The sequence below is a fragment of the Camponotus floridanus genome, unplaced genomic scaffold (assembly GCF_003227725.1).
Source record: "Camponotus floridanus strain SB8 unplaced genomic scaffold, Cflo_v7.5 scaffold11, whole genome shotgun sequence".
Lineage (NCBI taxonomy): Eukaryota > Metazoa > Arthropoda > Insecta > Hymenoptera > Formicidae > Camponotus > Camponotus floridanus.
In genome coordinates, this window is record NW_020229226.1 from 1,493,165 (window position 1) to 1,519,550 (window position 26,386).

General features: G+C 28.0%; 3 protein-coding genes across 6 annotated transcripts; 1 reads left to right on the forward strand and 2 right to left on the reverse strand.

Annotated features, from left to right (window-relative positions):
• Positions 1 to 9,705: 9,705 nt before the first annotated feature.
• LOC105247954 (guanine nucleotide exchange factor MSS4) lies at positions 9,706 to 10,540 on the reverse strand. Its single transcript, XM_011252428.3, has 2 exons — positions 10,294 to 10,540; positions 9,706 to 9,966 (listed from the first exon to the last, which is right to left on the reverse strand). The coding sequence occupies exons 1-2, from the start codon at positions 10,426 to 10,428 to the stop codon at positions 9,733 to 9,735; spliced, it is 369 nt and encodes a 122-aa protein (XP_011250730.1). The 5' UTR covers positions 10,429 to 10,540; the 3' UTR covers positions 9,706 to 9,732.
• Positions 10,541 to 11,415: 875 nt separating this feature from the next.
• Positions 11,416 to 14,222, reverse strand: LOC105247955 (transmembrane protein 68). Of its 2 annotated transcripts, none has more exons than XM_011252429.3 (6): positions 13,602 to 14,222; positions 13,198 to 13,336; positions 12,849 to 12,943; positions 12,336 to 12,697; positions 12,065 to 12,268; positions 11,416 to 11,982 (listed from the first exon to the last, which is right to left on the reverse strand). In XM_011252429.3, exons 1-6 carry the CDS (start codon positions 13,648 to 13,650, stop codon positions 11,875 to 11,877), a joined length of 957 nt encoding a protein of 318 aa, XP_011250731.1. In that variant the 5' UTR covers positions 13,651 to 14,222; the 3' UTR covers positions 11,416 to 11,874. The 2 variants fall into 2 exon arrangements, with proteins under 2 accessions (XP_011250731.1, XP_019882012.1); XM_020026453.2 differs by having other exon boundaries at positions 13,591 to 13,658.
• A 1,179-nt stretch (positions 14,223 to 15,401) lies between these two features.
• Positions 15,402 to 24,531, forward strand: LOC105247969 (ATPase family AAA domain-containing protein 2-like). 3 transcript variants are annotated; one of them, XM_025413257.1, is made up of 16 exons: positions 15,402 to 15,741; positions 17,923 to 18,165; positions 18,823 to 19,126; positions 19,213 to 19,381; positions 19,474 to 19,540; positions 19,630 to 19,879; positions 19,964 to 20,178; positions 20,260 to 20,552; positions 20,638 to 20,955; positions 21,061 to 21,242; positions 21,322 to 21,508; positions 21,695 to 22,173; positions 22,262 to 22,447; positions 22,648 to 22,683; positions 22,966 to 23,836; positions 23,954 to 24,531. In XM_025413257.1, exons 2-16 carry the CDS (start codon positions 17,940 to 17,942, stop codon positions 24,005 to 24,007), a joined length of 3,837 nt encoding a protein of 1,278 aa, XP_025269042.1. In that variant the 5' UTR covers positions 15,402 to 15,741; positions 17,923 to 17,939; the 3' UTR covers positions 24,008 to 24,531. The 3 variants fall into 3 exon arrangements, with proteins under 3 accessions (XP_025269042.1, XP_025269037.1, XP_025269045.1); XM_025413252.1 differs by having other exon boundaries at positions 17,937 to 18,165; XM_025413260.1 differs by lacking the exon at positions 22,648 to 22,683 and having other exon boundaries at positions 17,937 to 18,165.
• Positions 24,532 to 26,386: the final 1,855 nt, after the last annotated feature.

A 26,386-nucleotide genomic window follows, 5' to 3' on the forward strand; every position in this document is an offset into this window, starting at 1 on the left:
ATTGCTACTCTATTATCGCTACTACTATTACTAGATCATTGTTGTAATATTCTTAGAAGAGACATAATATCGGAGGAGCTTTTAGGTGCGCATCCTCCATTTGTACTGATTGAATTATTTACTTATCGCGTGCCCAGCAATATAAAAAATCAACAGACCAAGATAATGCGAACCGAATGTATATACCGGGAATATGTTTCAGTAATCCATATGATTACTTGAGATATGTTATATATAGATATTACTTATACTTATAAGAAGGTACGATCGTTTTGCTGTTATTATTGCGCTATTTGCTATTGAATACGTGTAAAAATATTTCTCAACATAGTGGGACATATGGACATATATAATATAATACAAGCGCACGCACTCACGCACACTCGCATACATACGAACGAATGCGCATTTAAATTCAAAAGACATGCATAAAGCCCATATCAAACTATGCATTGAAGATTAAAGGTCAAAGATTGGAATTTGATGAATCAAAATAAAAGGAATTAAAATATTTTTTTGTTTGATAGAATTTTAATTTAATTTTTAAATCTTAATTTAATCTTAATTTTCAATGCATACTCTAATAGGGACTTAAGGATCGATATCTCTGATGGCGGTTAGCACTGATCTTATAGTTATATAATATAATTTTAAAAAATGTGAAAAAATATATATTATTTAATTTATATAAAGTTTATACAACTCGAATTGTTTTCCTCTTATTTATTTTATATGTTTTACACAATAAAAGAAATTTTATTTTAAATCTTTTTTAATATTATATTTATGTTGTAACTGTTATTTAATATTAGGAAAAAATGTTAAATATCCAATATATATTGCTAACTGACGTCCAAGGAATCAAGCCTGAACAATAAATAATATAGATCTTGTCTAACTGCCAAAGGACTTTCATTCTCACTGACGTATAAGTGTATGTATTTTTCTCTAACTTCGAAATCTTTTTCCGCACATTGTAAAACAGCAAAATAGAATTGTCTTCTAAAAGATTGAATTAATCGACTATCAATGTCATTTTCAGTAAAACGCCCAATTAGAAATTTAGTTTAAAATGTCGCTTAACCTATAAACCTAAAGCATTTCGCTTGCCATTTAATAATGTTTACTACTTTATTGATTTTTATGAGAAAAAAGTAAAAAATAAAGTAATAAACATATAATATCATATGCGCAGTATATTTTAATTTTATAATATATAATTTGAATAACTCTTTTTGATGCGCATCGTTATCAATAATTTATTACAAAATTAAAGAAATTGAATTGAAGTTAATTGTTGCAATTCTATAATGAATAATTAAAATTATTATGTATTTCCGAAATTATTTGCAATTTTATTGGGCGACCTTAAATTAAACCTCATACAATAGAATCTCGTTAATTTTGACTTTAATTTCTAGAAACATAAAATTTTTGCGAAAACTCAAAATTAATGGATTCCCAAGCAATAATGTAAGCTGTCGTCACAGTTATGCATATGAAGTCTTAACTGAAGTTTACACATGCCATCATGTGATGTCTTGGTGTGACTTAGTGTCTATTATGACATAGTAGAAACGCATTATTAATGTTTTTGAAAATATATGAGGAAATATATAAGAAAAATATATAAGGAAGAACCTAAGGCTATAAACGAGACTCTACTGTATTTTCCTATTATCATATTAATGTTAGCATCAATATTTAGAAGAATAGAAATGCAATAACAAATAAAAAAGAAGATGCATTTTATGATTAAAGAAAACACTTCTTGATTAATTTACATATAAAACCTTCATTAATTTACATAAAAATTTGAAAATTTTTGCTATGTAATTTTTTGAGGATAATAAAAATTATTTGACAATATTTTACAAAATGATTTCCTAGATAAATCGTATTATCAATTACGAGTAAAATACATTTAAAATAAGAAGATGATGATACAAGAGTATTAAAAAAAATTATGAAAGAGAGAAAGAAAGAGAAAGAGGAATATAAAATAATTTAAAAAATATTTGTACTCAAAAAATAAAAATATTTGTATACAAATATCACATCTTCTTTCAATGAAATATCACATCTTCTTTCATGAAGTATCTGCAATACATGTAATAAAATGTATATCGCGCGTGTGTGCGCACAATATATAAAATTCTTCAATTACACATAACACTAAAAAAGCAAACGATAAATAAATATTTTCAATATGAAATTTCCGAAATATATGAAAAAAATCCAGTGTTGCGAGATTGCAAAAGGCAAAAAAATAAAGAAAATGATAAACAATTTTATTTAATAAATAATCATTAAATCAGTTGAATCTCAATTTTAAAATATATAATAAGTTGTGGATTTACTAATAAACATAAATAATACAAAATTTCAAAAAACATCGCAAAGAAGAAAATTTCTATATAGAATATTCTAAGTTGTAAATTCTAATTAGTTGTCAATAATTATAATAATTGTTCAATTTTGCATGATAGTGAAAATTACAAATAATTGATTACAAATAATTGATTACATAAAAAAATGAAGTAATATAGTTTTTCTGATTGTCACTATAATTTTGTATTAGTCTATATTGCAGTGTTTCTATTCTCCTTAAAAATTAGTTAAAGTTTAATCTTTGAGTTGTCGGATAATGATACTTATTTTTTATAAGATTATTTAATTATGAAATGTATATAAATGTGTATATAAACTAAAGAAAAAATATGTAATTTCCAATTAACAATTACATATTTTTTTCGAAACAATTATGTGTTTTCTTTACACCAATTGAATCCTTTCATTAATTTATACATAAAAGTATTAAAATAAAATAATCGGAAAATAAATATTTTACTAGATATATATATTTTATGGTTTATATAAAAATGAAAAAATTATTTCAAGCCTTATAATTCGAAAAGTAGTCGATGAAAAAATACTTTATTATAGTATTTTGAAAAGCTTTCCAAGTAAACTAAAAAAGCTTTTTTGGGGAAGAGATTGCCCTAACACCCTGTGTATATATAATAATGCAAAATCGCTTGCAAATGTGTAAATAGCTCTGGCTATACTTTTGAAGAGTTTGATAAGACTGTGATTAAAAGAAAGAATGTCTTTAAATAAAAGAAAGAATGTCTATATTTTATGTAAAATAAAAATAGAGTATACATAGATAATGTATCATTTTTTATTTAAATTTATTGGATCTATTTAAAAAAGAAACCTTATTTTTTTAAAACCACAATTAACAAATTTACACATTTGTTAGAATATTTCAAAATATTTTTTATCTATGAAAAATATCAAGTATTATTCTCGAATATCTTTGCTATAAATTATACACTATTACGAAGATGTACGCTGATTTTGTTTGCGCTCATTGAAATCTTATAATTCAAAACACTGTACTTAAAGTATAAAGAAAAAAATTTACTACTTATGATATAAAGCGAATACAAAGTTTGCATATTGTAAAAAAGCAAGGCAATTTATAGAAAATAAGATGTACATTATAAAAAATGTGAGTATGTAAAATCAGAACCTCATAACAGTGTTGGCAGACGGGTTCAAAATTTATTAGATTCAAGATTCGAGCAAAATTACTGGATTTGATGTTTTCTAAAATGAACAGTTTATTGAAAGTTAAGTGAAAAGTTCAATGAAGCTTAATAAATAGTGGATAAAAGTGAGTACTTATTTATTTCTTATTGAAAAATAAAGAAGAATTTGACGAGTGATCTAACGATCAAATTAGGAGAATTTTCGATAAGTTAAAAAATATATATTATTAATATATATGTATATATATATATATATATATATATATATATATAATATTAATTATTATATACTATTAATTAAAATTCAAAAAGAATGGAATCTGCAAAAGAGCTATTAAAAAGCGTAGAATTAGAAAATTTAATGACTAGATAAAAGTAGTTTTAAAAGATAGTATATAGATAGTGTATTCCTGTTTTTACTTAAAAAAAATACATTAGCATGAATTTTTATTTGACACATTTTTTTACTCTCATTACATTTATGGAAAATTAAAACTATTATTATAATAAGTATTTTTAATATAATTTGTTTTAAACTAAAATGACACTGTTTTATACAGATTAAAATAACACTATTTTGTAATAGTTTTTTAAATTAATGTACATTTTATAACAGGATGTATAAATTTAATATCATCTCTTTTTTCTTCTTAACGACCATTTAGATAAATAAAGAAACATATATTTTTTATTTTGACGTACACTAAACAGATGTACAAAATTCATTCAAATTAGAAATGAACACTTTTTCCTCCTTCTTCTTATCAGTTCTATGCAAAAATATTCTTACACGTACATTTATATAAATTATAGAAAAAAATTATATTGTATTATTCAAAAATATAATATTAAATTCAAATACATAATGGATATCAAATTGTAATTTTCTGATTGAATTAGATAAACTGATAAATCATATAAAAAAGCAATACATTTCGATAAATATTTGTTTTAAGATACGACTCTCTACGTAAAATCTAAAAAACGAATGATGTTTCTATGTCAATAAAGAATCTGAAAACTGGATCTGAAATGATTATAATTTATAAAAATTTATTAGAATCATAAAATTTAAACCTGTCTCTATCATTTTTGATCTTTTGAAATAATGATATTCATTATATATATATATATATATATATATATATATATATATATATACAGGGTCTACCAAAAGTGTGGAAACCCCTAAATATCTCGGAAAATATACGTTTTACAGAAAAGTGTTTCCAACAAAAGTTGTAGGGTTTAAGAAGATCTATATACTGATTCTATCAGTTTGACCTTGGACTGCGTCGTCAAGGTCAGGTCAAGGTCACATTGACTTTTTTAAATGACACCCCCTACATTTGATTGCATATTCTTATAGCTTAATTCAAGAGCTTTCCAAAACACTATAATAATGTTCATTTTTATTAAGTACTTTGCGAGTTATGAGGGTTGAAATAATTTCTTAATTTTACATAAACCATAAAATATCTAGTAAACCATTCATTTTTCGATTATCTTACCTTCATACTTTTATGTACAAATTAATGAGAGGAATCAATTGGTGTAAAGAAAACACATAGTTGTTTCTAAGAAAAAATATGTAATTTGCAATTAACAATTCCATATTTTTTCTTAAAAACAACTGTATGTTTTCTTTACACCAATTGATTCCTTTCATTATTTTGTACATAAAAGTATGAAGGTAAGATAATCGAAAAATGAATGGTTTACTAGATATTTTATGGTTTATGTAAAATTAAGAAATTATTTCAACCCTCATAACTCGCAAAGTACTTAATAAAAATGAACATTATTATAGTGTTTTGGAAAGCTCTTGAATTAAGCTATAAGAATATGCAATCAAATGTAGGGGGTGTCATTTAAAAAAGTCAATGTGACCTTGACCTGACCTTGACGACGCCATCCAAGGTCAAACTGATAGAATCAGTATATAGATCTTCTTAAACCTTACAACTTTTGTTGAAAACACTTTTCTGTAAAACGTATATTTTCCGAGATATTTAGGGGTTTCCACACTTTTGGTAGACCCTGTATATATATACAGTGACCGGCAAAAATAAAAAGCCATTTTCCTAGTTATACTGTTTTGCTTAATGAAAGAGTAAAAATATTAAAACAATGAGATTTTCATTGATGAAAGAAGAAGCATTTATTATTTATTTTAAAATTTTATGTTACAATCACATAAATTATTTTTTACTTTTCAGTTTTATTTATATTTCTTAAATATTGCTGTTTATTATATTGACAAAATAAAAAAGCCATTCAGATTTGTTCGATTTAATATATACAATATTTTGTTTGGTTGTCATGTCAACATGTTCGTGTTATTGCGCTCACTTCTCGTTGTTGTTAATCATTTTTGCAACATTGGCTTATCTCGATTATTACAAAAAATTCGCGGTCAAAAATGGGAGGAAGATCAATTTCCACACAAGTTCGAAACTTAATTGTGCGAGATATTCAAAAAGGTCTTTCCCAACGGAATATAGCCAAAAATTATGAAGTAAGTAGAGGAGCAGTAGAACAGATCAGAAGAAAATTTCAATCAACTGGATCGGTGGCAGATAGAATCGGAAGAGGTCGAAAACGAGCAACATCCAAGCGGGAGGATATGAAAATAATCCGTGAAGTTAAGAAAAATCCAAAGATTACTGTTAGAGAAATTCAGGAAAACATTTATCTTACTGTTTCTGACCGCACTGTACGTCGAAGACTCAATGAAGCAAATTTACACAGCCGGTTTGCACGTAAACGACCTTTCTTTAGCGTCACCAATAAGAAAAAACGTTTGCAATTTGCTCGGAAGTATGCAAATATGTCATTGGACTTCTGGAAAAATATTTTATGGACAGATGAAAGCAAATTCGAGTTATTTGGACAAAAGAAGCGGATTAGAGTCTGGAGAAAACACGGCGAAGAGCTTCAAGATCGTCATATTCAGAAAACTGTAAAGTATGGCGGAGGAAATATTTTAGTCTGGGGATGTTTCTCATGGGCAGGAGTGGGAAATCTTGTCAAAATTAACGGAATTATGACAGCAGATGTCTACATTGATATAATAAATGAAAATTTGGAGGAGTGTTTGTTGAAACTCGGACTAGAAGATAATTTCATTTTCCAACAAGATAATGACTCGAAACACACAGCAAAGAAAAGTCAAGCTTTTTTTCGTTCCTGCCGAATTAAACAACTTGAATGGCCTCCGCAATCTCCAGATTTAAACCCTATCGAAAATTTCTGGGCAATTTTGGATAATAGGATTAATAAAAGCGGAGTAACTAACAAGAATTCTTATTTTGAAGCATTACAACTAGCCTGGGAGAATTTGGATCCACAACATTTAAAAAATTTAATTGAAAGTATACCAAAAAGACTGCAAAAAGTAATTGAGGCTAAAGGAAATCATATTAATTATTAATTAAAATAATATTGTTGTTTTTTTAAATCGTAATACTATGTTACCTTAACTGGCTTTTTTATTTTGTCACTCTTAAATAAATGATTATATAGAAATAAATACAGTATTAAATAAAAAATGATTTCTTTTTAATTAAAAACATTAAATTACTTAATAAATTTTCAGTTTTAGTTATAAAAAACTTTATAATGAATTTTTTTTACCTTTTAGCATCAAATCAGTTTTATAGTTAAGGTGGCTTTTTATTTTTGCCGGTCACTGTATATATTTTTTTTTTTTTTGCTCCAATATGTATATCTTAATATGGAGAATAGCTGTAAATTGATAAATAATTATTTTATATATTTAAATATCTCAAATTTATTAATTTTTAGAATCTTTTTGCATTACTGTATAAAAAATAATTTTTTTCATATCTTTTCAATAACTTTTTAATTAGTTTTACACAAGAATAGAATTTTACAATCTCAATATATACTTTTAGAGTATTCTGCATATACATATACTTAAAAGAATATAGATAAAGATACTAATATTAAATGCAAAATAATATATACAACGATGATGATGACATAAAGAGATAATTTAATAACGTAGGAAACTATAGAAACATGGAAACTATAGTTAGACATTGTAATACGTCCTTACATCTTGCATTCAAGATTTGAATCTTATATAAGTAAAAAAATTTAATTGTTTAAAATTACAGTATAAAATTAGTATAATTGCATAGCATACAACTGTTATCATCATTGTGTATTACATAAATATATAATTTACTTATTTATTTATAAGAATGTTTGAAGATGGCTTTACTTATTTCTTTATTTCTATTTTTTTAAACATTTGACATATTTAAAATTACAATTTTCACGATAACTATTTTATTTTGTTTAATCTTACAAAGATAAGTATAATTGCAACATGATGATTTATAAAACCAGAGACTATTATAACTAAAATTATTCGATCATTAATTAGCGATTTGTACTACATTATATATTTATAATGATATCGATAAATAAGAGTAATACATTTTTTTTCATTGATGCATCTTTTAGAATAAAACATGCTAAAGTTGTGATGTTATTAGATGTCTACAGGATATAATTTATACAAATATATGAATATTTTTGCGATATTTAAGATTTAAAAAAAATAAACAAGAAACAGACATACGTAAACAAATAATAGTTAACTAACTCCTTCAAATCATAAAAATAATTTTGTACAATAATATATATAATAAACAATATATTGAATAATATATAGGGTTTCGTAAATAAAATTTCAGGAATGGATTCTTTTTGTTTAAAGAAGAAAAAAAAATTATATCAATATATCCGAGTACGGGAATAATTAGTTTCTGAGTTATTAAAGTTTTTGTAACACAATCATCGTCTTAGAGGAAATGTTTAATATGTCCACCTCCTGTTTCAATACAAACCTCATCTCTCGTCTCGTTGAGTTCCGAACACGCTTCCAAAAAATTCCTGGTGTGGTGCATATCGTCTAACAAGCTGTCACAATTTGCTCATGGAGAGTTTCTACATCATCCACTGCAACAAATACACTAAGGACTTTGCATAACTCTATAGGAAGAAGTCCAACGTTTAAATCTGATGAGTGTACAGGCCAAGCAATTGGTCTACTTCCATTTATTCACCATCTATCCAGGAAACAAGTCTCTAAGATGATGTAACAAAAATTGTGTTACAAAAGCCTTAATAACTCAGAAATTATATTATTTCCAAGCCATGTTGATATAACTTTTTTTTCTTCTCTAAGCATTAGGAATCCATTTTCAAGTTTTGCCCACCATTTATGAAACTCTGTATATTATACATATCCATATCCATATATATATATATATATATGTGTGTGTGTGTGTGTGTGTGTGTGTGTGCGCGCGCGCGCGCGCGCGCGCGCGCGCGTGTGTGTGTGTGTGTGTATGTGTGTGATAAATTACACAAAAATGGGTGTCTGCATAAATGAATATCAATATATAACATCAATTTACAATTAATTATATTAATATATGACTATATCTATAAATTTATATATAATACTTGAAACAAATATGAAACACACAATATATAATAACATACTTGATTCACACAATGCATATGTTATATACATACATTAAATACAGATGGCTTTTGATTATATAAAACAAATGTATTGATTGTTAAAATATATCAATAATTTATATATTACTTGAGTTATTTATTGTAATACACACGCGCGCGCGCAACACATACGTACATATATTAATGTGTGTGTGTATGATAATAAAAAAGTAATAATCTAGTTAAGAATAAAAATAACAGTATATTATTTTAATTGAATTAAAAAATATATATATATATATATCTGTAGCTGTTAGATTCTCAATTAGATTATTACTTTTATATTAGCATTGATATAGTTCCTCAGACTACATATGTAATAAAAATAATTTTAACCTTAATGTAAATTAATATCACTTATTATATCTTTATATTAAGAAGGAAATTTTTTGCCTTTAAAGTAACTTTAATAGTACTTGACTAATTTAAAAAAATATGCATGCTAATTCATTTCCATATAAAAGCCCAAAATAGCTTTTGTATAAAAAACTTATAATTACACAAGTATTCTTTTATATTCACACAATATTTCTGTACACTTATATAAAAAATTATACATATTGTATATATAAAATTATGAAATTATTTTATTAATAAACATACATATCCCTATTCATTCATGTTTGACTCTACACAATGCAATATATGATTTTTTGCTGGACAAATCATGCCATCCTACTGGACCTCTCTCACAATCAGCACAAGCTAGGTACTTGATATTACCTACTGTGTGTGACACACCAATATTTTCAAAAGTATACATATCTTCTACTAACCAATAATTCAAAATAGCTTCCGACTGATTTCCTTTACCCTCTCCTTTGCTATGAATATAAGGTAATGCAAACTGCAAAAGATTTGTACATTATTATTTATTCATCTAATTACATATTTATCTATTTATGGTAAATTTTTACAAATAAATGTTTTGTAAAGGTAAAAAATTGTACATGGTATCATGTACAATAATCAAAATGCAATTATTAGGTACAAATGATCTGCAAAATATAAAATATACAAGTGATTTTTAATTAACAATATTGAAACAAAACATACATCGATGATTAAACTAATGTTATATAAAGAAAAACCGACCAGTAGAGTCAGTGTGTGATTTTTGCAACGTTTTGCAATTGAAGTGTTGCAATACTCATTGCATACACACAATACTAACCTCCATATTTATTAGACTAGCGGTCCCGGCATTAAGCATTTTTGAAGGGCAAAATGTGCAGTAGATTTTGGTTTTATTCTTGCCCTCCGCGTCTTTTTTCGTTTCTATAGTAGTTTCAGTAATATTTGTTGACATCGTTTAAAATAAATCTCGAATCGAATAAACGATCTAAAATCTGGAACAAAGATGTCAGTTTCGGATTTCGTCCGTTGTCAGAACGTAGTTCTTGATTTGTTCCTTATTGCTGAACTTTCTGCGCTAGCGTATTCTGGGAGTGTCCCTCTTGAGCACAGCCAATTATATCGAACTGTGCCTAGGGTAGTCAGCAACGATTGACCAATCAGAGAGTACTATTTTGAATTGGCCAATTGGCGACGTGGTCAATCGTGGTGTCACCGGTGTACACTAGCAGGAGTACTCGGCAGTTTAAAAAGTAATAAAAAAGTAGTATAAAAAATAAAATTTTAATTCTCAAATTAATTACATATCTCATTTTATAAATTAAATTTAATTACCTTCATCATTTAATTTAATATTAATTTAATTATATATTTGTTACATGAAATATAATTACGATATAACATGTTACACACACATTACACGTCATATTTATTTGAAGAAAATTAACCGATAATATTTATATAGCTGCAATATTCAATTTTATTGCATTTGTATGTATATAAATATATGTGCGTTTAAGGATCGAATCAATTATTAAGAATTTTCATAGATAATTATTTATTATACATTAATTATATATTTATTAGACGTTACTATTCTATTTAAACAATAAACAGCTGCAGATCCTGTTCAATTCCTACTGTCAATCTATCGGTAGATTATGTCGACAGATTTTGCTCGATTTTTACCGTCAATTTGCTGTCTAATTATATTAACAGAATTTTGGCAGAACATAAGCTGAAATCAGATGCAGTTGATATTATTGTTTATATCAGTCGGCTAATATTTTTTGATCGTAGTATCTGCTGTCCATCTGTCAACATACTGTTAATATTTTGCTTACGGGGATATAGAAACTATTATTAAAATAATAATCACTTTAATATAATACAATCTAGTATGTAAAAGGTAATAAAAGAAGAATAATATTATGTGCATAAATGTTAAATAATCACATTTGCTTTTATACTTAAAACAATGTACAGGAAATTATTTTACATTAAGTGCTATTTGTATATGAAATTATATAGAAACAAAAGTATCTTCATACACAAATTTGGTCATATGTCATATAGATGTCATATAGATGTATATATCATGAAATGTACCAATATGTCTATAAATTTGTATGTAAGGTATTCCTATTTTTCCTGCGTTCACACATACATATATAAAAATATTATAAATATATTATAAATTACTTACAACCAATTATGTATTTAAGTACAAATATAAACCAAATATAAATGTAGAAAAAGCTTGTTTTTATCATTTTAAGTTTACTACATCTAACGTTTAATATCAACATCTATAATCAATTAAATTAAAATAATTTCTAAGATATACTGAAAATTTTGCACCTTATTAACTGTTAAGTACATGAAAGAAGACTTGTTAACCTTATCTTTCTACAGTATGTATTGTACGTATTCTTTCCATCAAAGCCCGTGTTATGTTACCAGGTATTAATTGTTGTTCTTTTATTAAATTCCTAAGAGCATTAGCAACCTGAAAGTGTTCAAATATTTTCAAATATTTAATATTATTAGGAAAATATATAATATATGTCATCAATTTTATAATTATTTACCTTTAGCTGCAACTCTTCAGGTGTAAGATTTCCATCATATGGAATAGGTTTACCCACATATGTTACCAATTTTACTGGAAAGCCACCATAAATTGGTACAAAAGGAAATTTTGTCCAAGTATATATCCTCAGCCACATTCTTCTTCCCCAACTTATTGTTCTAAATGCTTCTCTGATATTTCTTGTAAAGAAAGGAACTATACTCTAATAAAAAATAAGTATTATGAAATAGAATCTGTATAAAATAATACAAATTCTTATAGAAACATACCACTTTTGCATCTAATGCAACTTTTGCAAAACCCATTCTTTTTTTCCACATAAGTTCGTAATAAGAATCTCCAAATTGAGCTTCATATACTCCACCTGGAGAGATAGAGAGCATATTGCCCTCCTTTAAAATAGCAGAACATGTTTGAACTGTGCCAGGTATCACTTTCAGAACATCAGAAATGATGGACCATCCAGGAAATTTAAAGAGAAATCGATCTGCTACGGTATGGACTAGTTTTGAATTAAATAAAAATACTTTGGATGTGAAATAATACAAATCAATTGGAATAGCTCCATGGTAATATATAAACAATACTGGTTCATCCTGTGGAATATTCTCTAAACCCACAATTTCATATCCTGTTAAAAGATTACATTTTTTTAATAAACAAATTTTGTAACTAAGAAATTGTATAAATTGATTTATTACAAAATGTATAAAACTATAGTGTGTGTGTGTGTGTGTGTATAAAATCTTATATAAAATACTTCGTCAAACCAAAACATATACCATGCCAAATCCAACCATGTGCGTCCCAGAGAGCTGCGACCATATAACGTGCTGCATTTTGCCACGCAGTGCCATAAGCATTTCTTAGTCTTACTCTGAAAGAAATATTTTGTACTATGTAAATTAAGAAAATGTTTCGAACACAAAGAATTTATTAAAAGATATGGAACATTTTGCAAATTGATATACGTACAAAACTGTTTTTTTTCTTGCTTTTAAAAATACTAATCGCAATATTAATATTAATGTAATTGATAGACTGATAAATTTAATATATTTGTATACTGAATGCTAATTATATTATATAAGTAACGTGTATACATATTAATAAGTTATTTTATTTTTAAACCTGTGTAATTTGTAGATATATAATATTATGGAAGTTGAATACAACAACAGCGCAATCACAAGCGGGAGCAAAAATGTTATGAGAAGTGGCATTAAGAGCCATGTCAGCCACAAAGTAAAATCCACATCGATATATTCAACTGAAAAAATAATACCAAAAATAAATTCCTTAAAAGACCTTGGAGAGAGATTATAAATGTGCATTAAATATCTTTAAACAAGAAAGATTATTAAGCAATATATATTTTTTCAATATAAAAATTACAAATACATCACACTGTATGTAAATAAGCGTGAAACGAATCTTGCAAACAAATACATTGTTATAAGGTATAAAACAAAAATATTAGAATGACATTGCATTTAATAGCGAAAAAGATACTTGTATAAATACCATGTTTTTACCTATAGTCTCTTTTATTATTGGCCACACATTGTATACTATGGAAAACATGTTTGGATTTACATTTAAAAGAAGAAATGTATTATAAGACAAAGATAATTATGTAGCTAATAAAACGACCGAAAGTCTAATATTTCTATAGGAAATATCCATATAATCACTGTCGTTAACAGACTGACGATTTTATAGCCTTGTTTATATACATTCAGCATATTTAACATTCATTTATATTCTAAAATCATTAACATTCTCTGCGAAATTAATTATAATGCCCCGTTATGGTCGGATTAAAGTACATTCTGTATCGTATATTTGCATCGGCATTAATATCATCAATTAATATTCTATCGAGTCATTCAATAAAGTAGTGTGTGTGTGTGTGTGTGTGATCAATTTTCTCATAATACGTGTGTTTACGTCGCGTCATTGTTTCAAATTATTATTTATTTTTTATTTATTATTTTTTTACGGGTACATCGACGAATCAATTGCGAAATTCACAAACCGGAACAACGCTATAACAGCTGTCGGTTGCATTGCCATAATATGTAGTCTGTCAACATATAATATTATCAAATAGCACAATAGTACAATTAAAGCATATACTACTTTAACTATAGAGTATCTTTGACTATAGAAATATGCGGTCACAATATACCAGCAGTAGTGATAGCGATACTGTCTGAATCAAGAAAACGTTTAAAATGTTCCGAACATTCCTAGAATCTAAAAAAAGAAATCATTTCTCTCACATTTAATAACATGCAATGATTACTAATTCGATATCAGATTAATTCGAGATGATATATTAGAAAAAGGAGTAATCTGCTGATGTCTCCAATCTGAAAAAAGCAATGGTCTGAAGTTAGCAATGTCAATTCTCAAGTTCTTTTTATATTTTTTATTTTAGATGTATTTTTATTATGCGGCAAGGAAAATCGTTAACAAATAAAAGCGTGTCTATAGAATAAAAAATACAATTTTCTACTATTCACGCGCATCATAAATGTTGGTCAAAAAAAATCCAAAGCTATATATAAATTATATATTTTTTTCATCGATTATTTAATACTATACATCTACTAATCCGTTATTTGTGTTTGATTTTATATATATTTAATATTTTATATAAGCATGTAGAGATATAAATTACTAAAATGGTTTTTAGCTTTGATTTAAGAAACGACGATCTTACAAACGTTTTAATTAATCCTTACAAACGAATCACAAACGATTGAAAAAGAAAAGAATTCGAAAAGTCAAAATGGAGGTAAATTTCCGAAGCCCATTTTTAAATGGTCGGGTTTGATATCGCTTCAGGATAATTTACTAGACGTTACTGACCAATCACCATTATTTCGCAGAACATATAGTTACATTCTTCAGAAGAATGGCTGTGATTGGCCAATGGCGTCTAGTAACTATCCGGAGCGATCGAACTCGACCGTTCGAAAATGTCACTAGACTCATCTGTTTATTTATCTTTTCAACGCATGAATATATTTTCTTCTCGTTTCAACGTATAAATATTTTTAAGGATAAAAACATACGTTCTATTTATTCGCGACGCTCGTAAGGTCGTATTATATTTAGGTCGTCCTTATTCATTGAAATTTTAATCAAAACAGATGACGTTCGCGAGCGTTTATGAACGCATTAAAAATGAACAAATCTACGAATGATGTCAGAGAAGAGTGCATTCCCCAATTCTCATTGGTTGAGTCTGCTGAATACGTGACCAACTTTAGAGAGTAATGGGCATAATGCATAATATACAAATCAGTTACGCGCACAAGAGGAAGTGGTATGTTGTGTGTATGGTTTGTGTGCGTGTGTAATATACAGACGGGACGGATTTTGCAATTGCACGGTGAATCCGAAGCGTATCGTCTCGTTTTTTAATGCCATTTGGTGCGCGATAACTTTCGATTATGTGGCTTTGTTTGATGCTAACAGGAAGGAAATTCGATTGAACGATCCTCGATTGCTAGTGGTTCGCTCAGGGATTCACTCGCGCTGTTGCAAGGAAGGACGGTTCTTGGCGATCGTGAATGCAGTTCTGGCATATCCCACTCATATGACGGACGTTAACAGATTTAACATTTTAATCGTACATCGGCAACGAGAACTGGCCAGATGAAGGTAATGACTGATTAAACATAAAGCGATACTATTCGGGCAAAGAAATTCACGCAAAGGTTAAAGATGTAAAGTTCGAAAAAACTCAGATTACGTGCATGTCGTTCTCCATTTGTTTGGGATATTTGTAGCTTATTTTTTTTCTTGGGCAATTTTAATTACTTAAATCTTTATCGCGATATCGAGGCTTTTCTGAAAAATTTTACAACATTTTAAGTGCACAAGTGTACGTGTATAATTTTTCGATCATGTTTATTTTTGGGTATATAGCGTGTATGAAGATGCTTATAAAATATTTTAATGTATTAAGAACATGATGATTATAATTGTATATATATTATATTTTATAATTATACATTTATGAAAACAAAAATTGAACATGAAATAATTCAAAAGTAAATTAAATAAAAAGGCTATATTCACTGATGCAAGAATATTTTTTGCAAAAATATAATTGAAAAAATTATATTTTACATTATAAATTGTGATATTTTCAATTTTTTATTATAACGCAAATGGTGCAAGAATCTATGAGCATTTGCAATTTTACTACACAAGGCTGTTCTGAAAAGTTTCATAAGATTCTATGGATCTATTTCAATAATGTTTGGCATTTATGTTTATGCACTGCATCTGTAATATTCAAATTTATATTTTTTTTCTATGGACATAAGATTCTATGGACCTATTTATTTCAATAATGTTTGGCGTTTATGTATTGTATCTGTTATATTCAAATTTACATTTTTTTTCTTTATATGACTTTGCTTCTATATCATTTGTTCTTGTTTCCCATCATCTTTGAATTGTATTATTATTATTGACATTGATAAAGATCCAGATAGGATCGAAACGTTTGTCATTCCTCTTTATATTGGTACATGCAATTTCTTTAAATATGCTTTTCTTAAATTTGTAATTATATTTTTGGAAAAAATTATTCTTGCATCAATGATTATTAGCCTTCTTATTTAATTTACTTTTGATTTAATATCTTACAATCATTCTTTTAATTATTTTTATTTACAAAATAATTAAGAAAAGAATTATATCTTTTGCTGTTTCAAATTTTATGTCATGTGTTTATTACTTGACAAATATTTCCTATAATATGTATTTGTTAAAAATATGTATATATATATATATATATATATATATATATATATATATACAGGGTGATTTATTTTAATCGCCCCAGGCGGATATTTCAAATGCTGTTGAGTTTAGAGAAAAATGTTTCAGACAAAAGTTGTATGGTTTCAAGGGGGACATAAGATGGTACCATTGGTTTGACCTTGAAGAGTTATTTGAAGGTCACATGAAGGTCACCTTTAATTTCTTAAATGGAACCTACATTTTCTCTTTACATATTCTTGTAGCTTATCTCGAGAGCTTTCCAAAACACTATAATTAAGTACCTTTTCGTTAAGTACTTTTTGAGTTATAAGGCTTGAAATCATTTCTTAATTTTACATAAATCTAGTAAAATATCTAGTAAAATATTCATTTTTCGATTATCTTATCTTAATACTTTTATGTACAAAATAATGAGAGGAATCAATTGGTGTAAAGAAAACATACAGTTGTTTTTAAGAAAAAATATGTAATTGTTAATTGCAAATTACATATTTTTTCTTAGAAACAACTATGTGTTTTCTTTACACCAATTGATTCCTCTCATTATTTTGTACATAAAAGTAGTAATATAAGATAATCGAAAAATGAATATTTTACTAGATATTTTATGATTTATGTAAAATTAAGAAATGATTTCAAGCCTTATAACTCAAAAAGTACTTAACGAAAAGGTACTTAATTATACTTAATTATACTTAATTATACTTAATTATAGTGTTTTGGAAAGCTCTCGAGATAAGCTACAAGAATATGTAAAGAGAAAATGTAGGTTCCATTTAAGAAATTAAAGGTGACCTTCATGTGACCTTCAAATAACTCTTCAAGGTCAAACCAATGGTACCATCTTATGTCCCCCTTGAAACCATACAACTTTTGTCTGAAACATTTTTCTCTAAACTCAACAGCATTTGAAATATCCGCCTGGGGCGATTAAAATAAATCACCCTGTATATATATATATATATATATATATTTTTTTTTTTTTTTTTTTTTACTGCATTGATATAATAAAATGATTAATATTTATTATATTTAATATAGTTATAGTTAATATTTTATAGATAATGTCAGATGATGATGCTGCATTGGATTCAATGGATACTGAGGAAGAGATATTTGCTCCTCGCAACCGTAGCTTGGAGTCAAGCGTTAGACGACCTAAGAGCCTGCGCAAGCTGAGGTCGCATTCTGGCTCTAATTCACATATAATTAATAATAATTTGAGTGTACGACGTAGTACACGTAATAGAATGCAGACTTATGATAATCTTAATACTAGCTGGATTTTAGGTATCAATTATATATATATATTTTTTTTATATACAAATTTAAAGAACTACTTGCTACTTGAAACAACAAAATACTTCTAATCTTCTATTTGTAAATGTCATAAAAAAAAATCTTTCATTTTTTTTAAATAAAATTTAATACTTAAAAAAAATATGTATATATACATATATATACATATATATACATATACATATATATATATACACATATGTTTTACTTGGCAGTGATATATAAATTTTTTTAAACTTATTTTTTTAAACTTATTACTTTTTCTCATTTCAATAGATTTTTTTTGTCTATTTGATTTAAATTTTGAAAGTTTTTTTAAAAAATTATTATATTATAACTATTTTTTTGTATATCTTGTTAATATTTTTAAGATTTTTTATTTGTCCTCTACACTTTACTACTTTATTTTGTTTTACTTGAAATTATTATTTATTATTTTAACTTTTTTAAAATAAAATATATTAGTTATTATTGATTGAGAAATAATTTATTAAATAATAATTTATTTAATTTATTTATTTAACAATAAATAATTAAATTGAAATTTTTCAGAAATAATAATGTCCAAAATATCATAACTGTAATTATTTATTTTGATTTATTCATTGTCAATTGCAATTGTTTCTAAATATTCATAAAAATTAACAGGAACACAAACTTTAAAAGGGTATCCCATGTTTCAACAACATGCTTCTTCCTCGGAAAAAGAGATGGTAGATGATGTACCTGGTAGAAAGCGTGATCTTCGAGATCGTATGCCCTTGAGATCTCGTGAGAATCATCCACCTAATAAAAATCCAACAAGACATCTTAGAGACAGAACAGAACATGATCGACAAAATAATAGGGAACTTAGAGGTAGACCTGATCGTGATCTTAAAGAAAGGCCGGACGCGGAAAAAGATATTAATGACCAACAAACCAGACCCGCAAATGAGGAAAAAGATACTAGGCATGTAGTTTGATGAAATTTATTGTTGTGACATTTATGTTGTGGTTAATTGAATTTAATATAATTGAAATTAAAATGTTCTTTAGGAGAAAGTCTGATAGTCCAAGCAGATTTAGAGAAGGTCCTGTAACCAGATTATGTGGAAGTGTAATTGAGAAAAATGAAAAGTCTAAAACAGAGCAAGATGAGGCAGATGATGATAGTTTGCGAGAAAGTGAAAAGCCGGATAATAATGATAATTCTGAAAATGAAGATGTAAGCAAATTGTTATACCATACAATTTTTTTATTACATCAAATATAGTAGCAATTTATAAATTTGGTTTTTTTTTCTCATATATGTTTTAGGGATATGAGGATATGTATACCCGAATTAAGAGAACAAGACGCACAGCTCAACGGCAGCTGCCAAGAGGTAACGAGAAAGTTCATATTTACGAGCGCTATAGAGCATATTTTCTCTTCTAAAAATAAAACAATGTGTCTATTTGTTTATACATATAGTGGTAGACAGTGATCTGTCCGAGTCCTCGGATTCTCCTGGGCCTAGGAAGTATAGTTTACGTCAAAAAAAGCCTACTGTAGATAGGTTTCAAGCTAATGTAGAGCCAGTTAGACGATCTATTAGAGCTCTAAGAAGTGTTCTCAGCAATTCAATGAGAAGAAGAAAACATAGAAGTAAAAGCACGAGTTCAAGCGATACCAGTGATTCTGAACCTCAACGTTACGACAAAAAGAAAGGCAAAAAAGCGAGGTATTTATACATGTCACGATAAAGTTTTCATTGAGTAATGGTTTCGTCAATAAATATTACAAGTATTGAATAATACTTTCACAGACAATCGGCGATACCACAAGGCGGTCCACCAGATCGAAAAGCTGACATAAATCCTATTACTCTAGACACTAATATTAGATTTAGCGACGTCGGTGGTTTGGAATCTCACATTCACTGCCTTAAAGAAATGGTCGTATTTCCTATGTTGTATCCAGATGTTTTTGAGAGATATAACACTACTGCACCAAAGGGTGTCCTATTTCATGGTCCACCAGGTATTAAATCTGTTGTTTTACAAAAGAATAATAAAATTAAAATTTATTTTGAAATCTTATACAAATTAAAAATCTATCTAGGAACTGGTAAGACATTGATAGCCAGAGCATTAGCCAATGAATGTAGTCAAGGTAATAAGAAAATGGCATTCTTCATGAGAAAGGGAGCGGATTGTTTGTCGAAATGGGTTGGGGAATCGGAACGACAGTTGAGATTGTTGTTTGAACAGGCTCAACAAATGAAACCGTCCATAATATTTTTCGATGAGATAGATGGTCTGGCACCTGTCAGAAGTACTAAGCAAGATCAGATTCATGCTAGTATTGTATCCACTCTCTTAGCACTCATGGATGGTCTTAGTGATAGGGGAGAGGTAATAAAAGTGAAGCAGAAAAAGAGAGAAAAAATATCTTTAGTTATTTGTTTCTTTACACTTTTTCCTTTTTTACTTGTTAAAGGTTATAGTCATTGGTGCAACAAATAGAATCGATGCGATCGATCCGGCTTTACGAAGACCCGGTCGTTTTGATCGCGAACTTTTCTTTCCACTACCTGCTATGAAAGAGAGATTAGAAATTTTAAAGATTCATGTCAGCAAATGGAAAAATGCACCATCTGAACAATTGTTAGAAATACTGGCGGAGAAAGCAACTGGATATTGCGGTTCAGATTTGAGAGCCCTGTGTACTGAAGCAGTGCTACAAGGATTAAGGAGAACTTATCCACAAATTTATATGACAAATGACAGATTATTGCTAGATCCAGAAAGAGTCGAAGTACGTTTTATAATAATAAGAAAAATTATGCAATCAATCATATATAACAAGTTTTATTTTAAAAATTATTAATAAGATATATTAATCATATTAATTATATAATAGGTAAAAAAACGGGATTTCATGCAAGCAAGCTCTATGCTCGTTCCATCGTCGCATAGAGTAGCTCCATGTGCAGGAAGAAAATTACAACTTTTTATGGTACCATTGTTAGGTCCTCCATTAGAAGAATTAATTAATTTAGTGAAAGGAATATTTCCTCATGGTGTAAATCCTGCCATGGCAAAGTAATTATCCTTAATATGCATGATATTACAGCAACAATAAAATTGATTGTATTCTTTCAAGTTATATATATTTTTATAGAGTAAAGAATGCCAAGGGTGTCTATCGCCCAAGATTATTAATCTCGGGTGGCAGTCTGTCCGAAGGTCAGGGACCTCATCTAGCTCAAGCATTATTATATTGTATGGAACATTTACCAGTTCAAATTTTGGATGTTAGCACATTATTTGCAGAAAGCGCTCGATCTCCGGAAGAAACTTGTGTGCAGGTGATATAACATTACATATATCAATAATTATTAAAACTCATACATTTATCTGAAACCTCTATCTAAACCTTCTTTAGTTTTATAATAATTAACAATAATATACACAAAAAGTATAAATATACTTTTATTCTTATTTTATATCATGTAAAAAAAAAGTTTTATTTTAATCGTGTCTATTTAATACAGGTAATTAACGAAGCTGCTAGGAATGTACCGTCCATAATTTACATTCGATCAATTGACAAATGGTGGCCTCTTGTACCAGAGACAGTAAAAGCAGTTTTCCTTTGTCGTATCACAGCATTGGATCCTTCATTGCCAATTTTAATTCTCGCGACAAGCGATACGACATATCAAGATCTCCCTAATCAGTTGAAAAACTTGTTTAGCGAATTACGTGGAGAAGTGTATTCCATGAAAACCCCTACCACCGAGCAAAGAATGAAATTTTTCCGACACATTTTTATAGTTCAAAGTCTGAGACCGCCACAGATCAAAAGCAACAAAGTAGAAGTTTTAGAGACACTGCCATTAGCGCCAGATCCGTTACCAAAGAAATTAACTGAAGCGGAGAAACGAATCATTTATGAAAAAGATGAAGTATCTTTGAGAGAATTACGGATTTTCCTGAGAGAAATCTGTGCTAAATTAGCAAGAAATCGACAGTAAGTACATCTTATAAATTATTTTCTTGCGTTTTTCTTTCTCTTTCTTTTTTTTACAGAGATATTTATAAATGATATGATGTTTCAGATTTTTTATGTTTACAAAACCAGTGGACACAGAGGAAGTACCAGATTATAATTTGATAATAAAACAACCTATGGATCTGGAAACGATGATGACTAAAATCGATATGAATTGTTATCTATGTGCCCGCGAATTCCTCGATGATATTGATCTCATATGTAGAAATGCTCTAGAGTACAATCCAGACAGGTCAGTAATTCGAGAGGGACAATTTTTTTGAACCTCATTGTTTGAATCATGAAAAGAACAATCATATGAGCGTTGTGCGAAAGTATCTCCGTTACAGAAGCGCTTATACTATTGATATTGTACTATAACTTAAGGTTATTCTTTAGCAATACTATACTCTTTTTCTATACTGACATTCATATTGTGTGTTTTCATGTCAGCTTACGTGATAGGCCTTCCCTCGGAATATTGAAGAGGTAGTTGAGCTTTTTGCTGTTTATCCGTAATGCTGTTATCGCTCCATAGATAATAGTGGTTTTCAATTTAAAGCGCACCATAATCAGTTGTTGTTCGTTTTACTTAGATACACTGTTATAATAACTAATTCACTATGCATTATTGAAGGCCACTCCCATTAGACATCACGCTTTCTGTTAATGGAATGCTGAAAGATTGTGCTAAAATTTGGTATATATATATATATATATATGTATATATATATATATATGACTAATATATGTTTTCTACTCTTTTAATAGGGATCCTGCTGATAAATTGATAAGACATCGGGCGTGTTCTTTAAGGGATAATGCTTACGCTTTAATAAAAGCCGAACTGGACTCCGATTTTGAGGATAAGTGTCGCGAAATTTCTAAGAATCGTCGAATTTTGGAAAGCAATTGTAATAATGAGGAGGAAAGCAAAAATACAAAATCAGAATCCATCTCGATGAATGAACGAATAGAAAAGAAGGAGTCTGTAAATTCTAGTCATTCCCTTATCGTGAACGGAAAGAAATTCGGTAGTTCGAGAAAACGTAAAATACCTGCATGGGCGAGAGGCTATGTGAAGAAAGTTCATAAAAAGAAAAAGATCGCTTTTGACGAAAGTGTTACTGAAGTAATCGCAAGTAAATCGCTAAACAATGAAACTACTACTAGTATTGATCTAGAAAAATTCCAAGAATTCGAAACCGAGGCGAATAACGTTTTAAACGGCCATGTGGGATTATTCGATAATACTGATTCGGAGAACGATTCGCAGAATGAAAATTCAAAGGAAAGCCAAAACGGTACTGTTGCAGATCAACGAATCGATAATCTCGACCAAATGGAGATATGTTCGGTAGAAGATAAACCTACTGGGAATGGTGATTCGAGTTCGTCGTCTCGACGCGAAAGCACGGATGAAATGTCGTTCGCGTTTTCTATCGAAAGCGATTCTAGTCGAGATAAAATTGAGGAAAGTGAGAAAGTTGTAGTTGATAGAAACGAACTCGAAAATGCGTGGCATTTTACTGTCGAAATAACGAAGGACTTTCCTGTTGAAGTATTGTGCGATATTTATGTGCAACTAAGCAGATGCGTTGGGAAATATGCTCATAAATATGAAAGAAAATCACTGCCAAAGGTAAATATATGTATATATAATCTGTAAAAGATAGAACATGTGCATATAGCGTCAATATCGATTTATTTAATTTATATACATCATAAATATATATGTTATTACACTTGCATTGTGTAGGACTTGCTCAAGGAAGTGGAAAAGTTTACGGAGTACAAGCGACAGTGTCATTAGAATATACACAATACAAGTAGGTATGGCATTGTATGAACGAAAATGCAGCATGTTGCTAACGAGACAAGCGTATCATACGTTACATCATAATAATATTTTTAGCAACACTAATCTTTAAAAAAATATCAGATGGTTTCTTTTATATATTTATACACAAATTACAAAGCCGAATATTATTGTTGTATCAAAAAAAACTTTGGGAATGATATATTTTTTAGTTATTATACTGCCAGTTTTTAGATAAATAATAGCACACATCTGCAAAGCAATCGCATTTGTTGTTTAAGATGCAGAGCAAGAAGCAAGAAATTAGTTTTAATTAAGTATTAAATTCCAGGTATATACACATAATCCTATTAAATTTTGTACATATTGTAAAAGTCCTGTAAATGTTCAAACAAGCGATTATTTGACATAATAAGGGCCCGTCGTGATCATCTTAATCATACTTAATGACTGAAGTAATAAGAATGAATTACGCCGCCATCTTATTACTCGCAGTCGTTTATATACTTTTTAGAAAATAAATTTGATTCATATTTCTCAGAAAAAAAGTTTTATAAATTTTTCATATATTGTCATCAGTATAAAAAAATAATTATTATTATTAGTATTATTTTTATCTTTACCGCGTTTATAACTATTTTTTTTATTATTTCTTTTATTCAATATGATTGAGATTATATTATTCTCATCATTGTAGTAAACCAGAAGAAAAAAGTAATAAATTATTAAATATTTTCTTTTATAATATTTTTTAAGAATAATTATAGATTTCTGTTCGATGATGATTTTTTTTTTACATTGAGAAATTTGGAAGTACATATTAATGAGAAATAACGAAAGCACAGGAATTAGTACATTACGTACTTAATTGTTTCCATTCAAATAGTCTTTGAATAATTAAATGAACACATTAACATGGTACAATGCATCCCTAATTCTAGAACATCATTTTAAATATTTACGAGACACAAGAATTCGGCATTTTATTATATTACTGACCAGAGATTATTCCAAATATTTGTCTTGGATCCAAATAAAAATTTACAAGTAAGGAGAGCTAAAGTATGAAGCGTATTTCTTTATATCTGTTAAAATTGTGGTTTTCCTTGTATATCAATATACCTCGCGAAACAAAATGTATCAATTTAAATTATTATTAAAATATAAGATAATATTACTTGATATGTGTAGAATAAGATAGGTCAAAGATTATTATCACGAGAAAAATCGATGTGAAAAAATTTGGATCTAGCTTAACAAAAGAATCACAGAAAGTATCAAATCAACATATTCAAAAATGTTATATGAGCATGTATCTTTATGTAAAGTACTTTACGTAAATATTGTAACAGTACTGTTTTATCAGAATCCTGTTAAGATTTTTAAGCAAGCAATCGAGAACAACCGATATTGTCTGGTTAAATGTGATTTTTTTTGTCGCGATAACAGCTTTTGATCCATCCATCTTGCATTAGTGCAGTTCACTTTATACAAAATAACTTAAGACATGTTCGAAATGGGATTAATAATCTGCAATTTAAATAGACCAAAGTTGTAAAAAAAGGTATAAGATTGATTAAACTTAACACACATGCACGCATGAGCGTACACACACAATTATGAGAAATATCTAAATATATGAAATACCTCGATAAAAAAGAAACATTATGCAATGGTGGCTAGTTAGTCACATTTAAATTAATTTTGAGGCTTCGCAAAAAAGTGAATGACTTTAAAATTGCGAAATTTATACATGTTTAGAGAGATCTCAAAGAATGGGCTATAGTAATTATTATTAAATATTGATATGAATTAGAATTAAATCGGTTCGAGAAAAGAATGACTTAACTGTACTGAATTATTACAAAAACATAAATAATTAATTGTTAAAATCTGAATCAACATTTGAAGCGATAACAAAAATTTATTTTAGGTCTAATAAGTACTTTTGTGTATTTGGCGGTCGTTTTACAAAGTATTTCGGGACTCTCGCACTTTCTTCGATTTTATTTTTTCTTATTCTTTTTTTTATTTTCTGATTCTCTTATTTGTTACATTTTATCAAAACCGACTGTAAATAGATTATCTCGATTTTGTTTATAACTCCAGAGCTATATTGAGAAACATTTCTCGATTTGAAACACCTGCCATTCTTATGAATCAGAGAATACCCGCGCTTGAGAGGAAGAAACTGTGTGACGATTCTGAAAGACTTTGTTTTATATATATATATATATATATATATATATATATATATATATATGAATATATTAATAAACATTTGTAGAGAGTATATAATGCCTTCCAGATTCGTGTATTGGTTGTGATTTGCTATAATTGTGAAAGATTAGTTACCAGATAGATCAGGTGAAA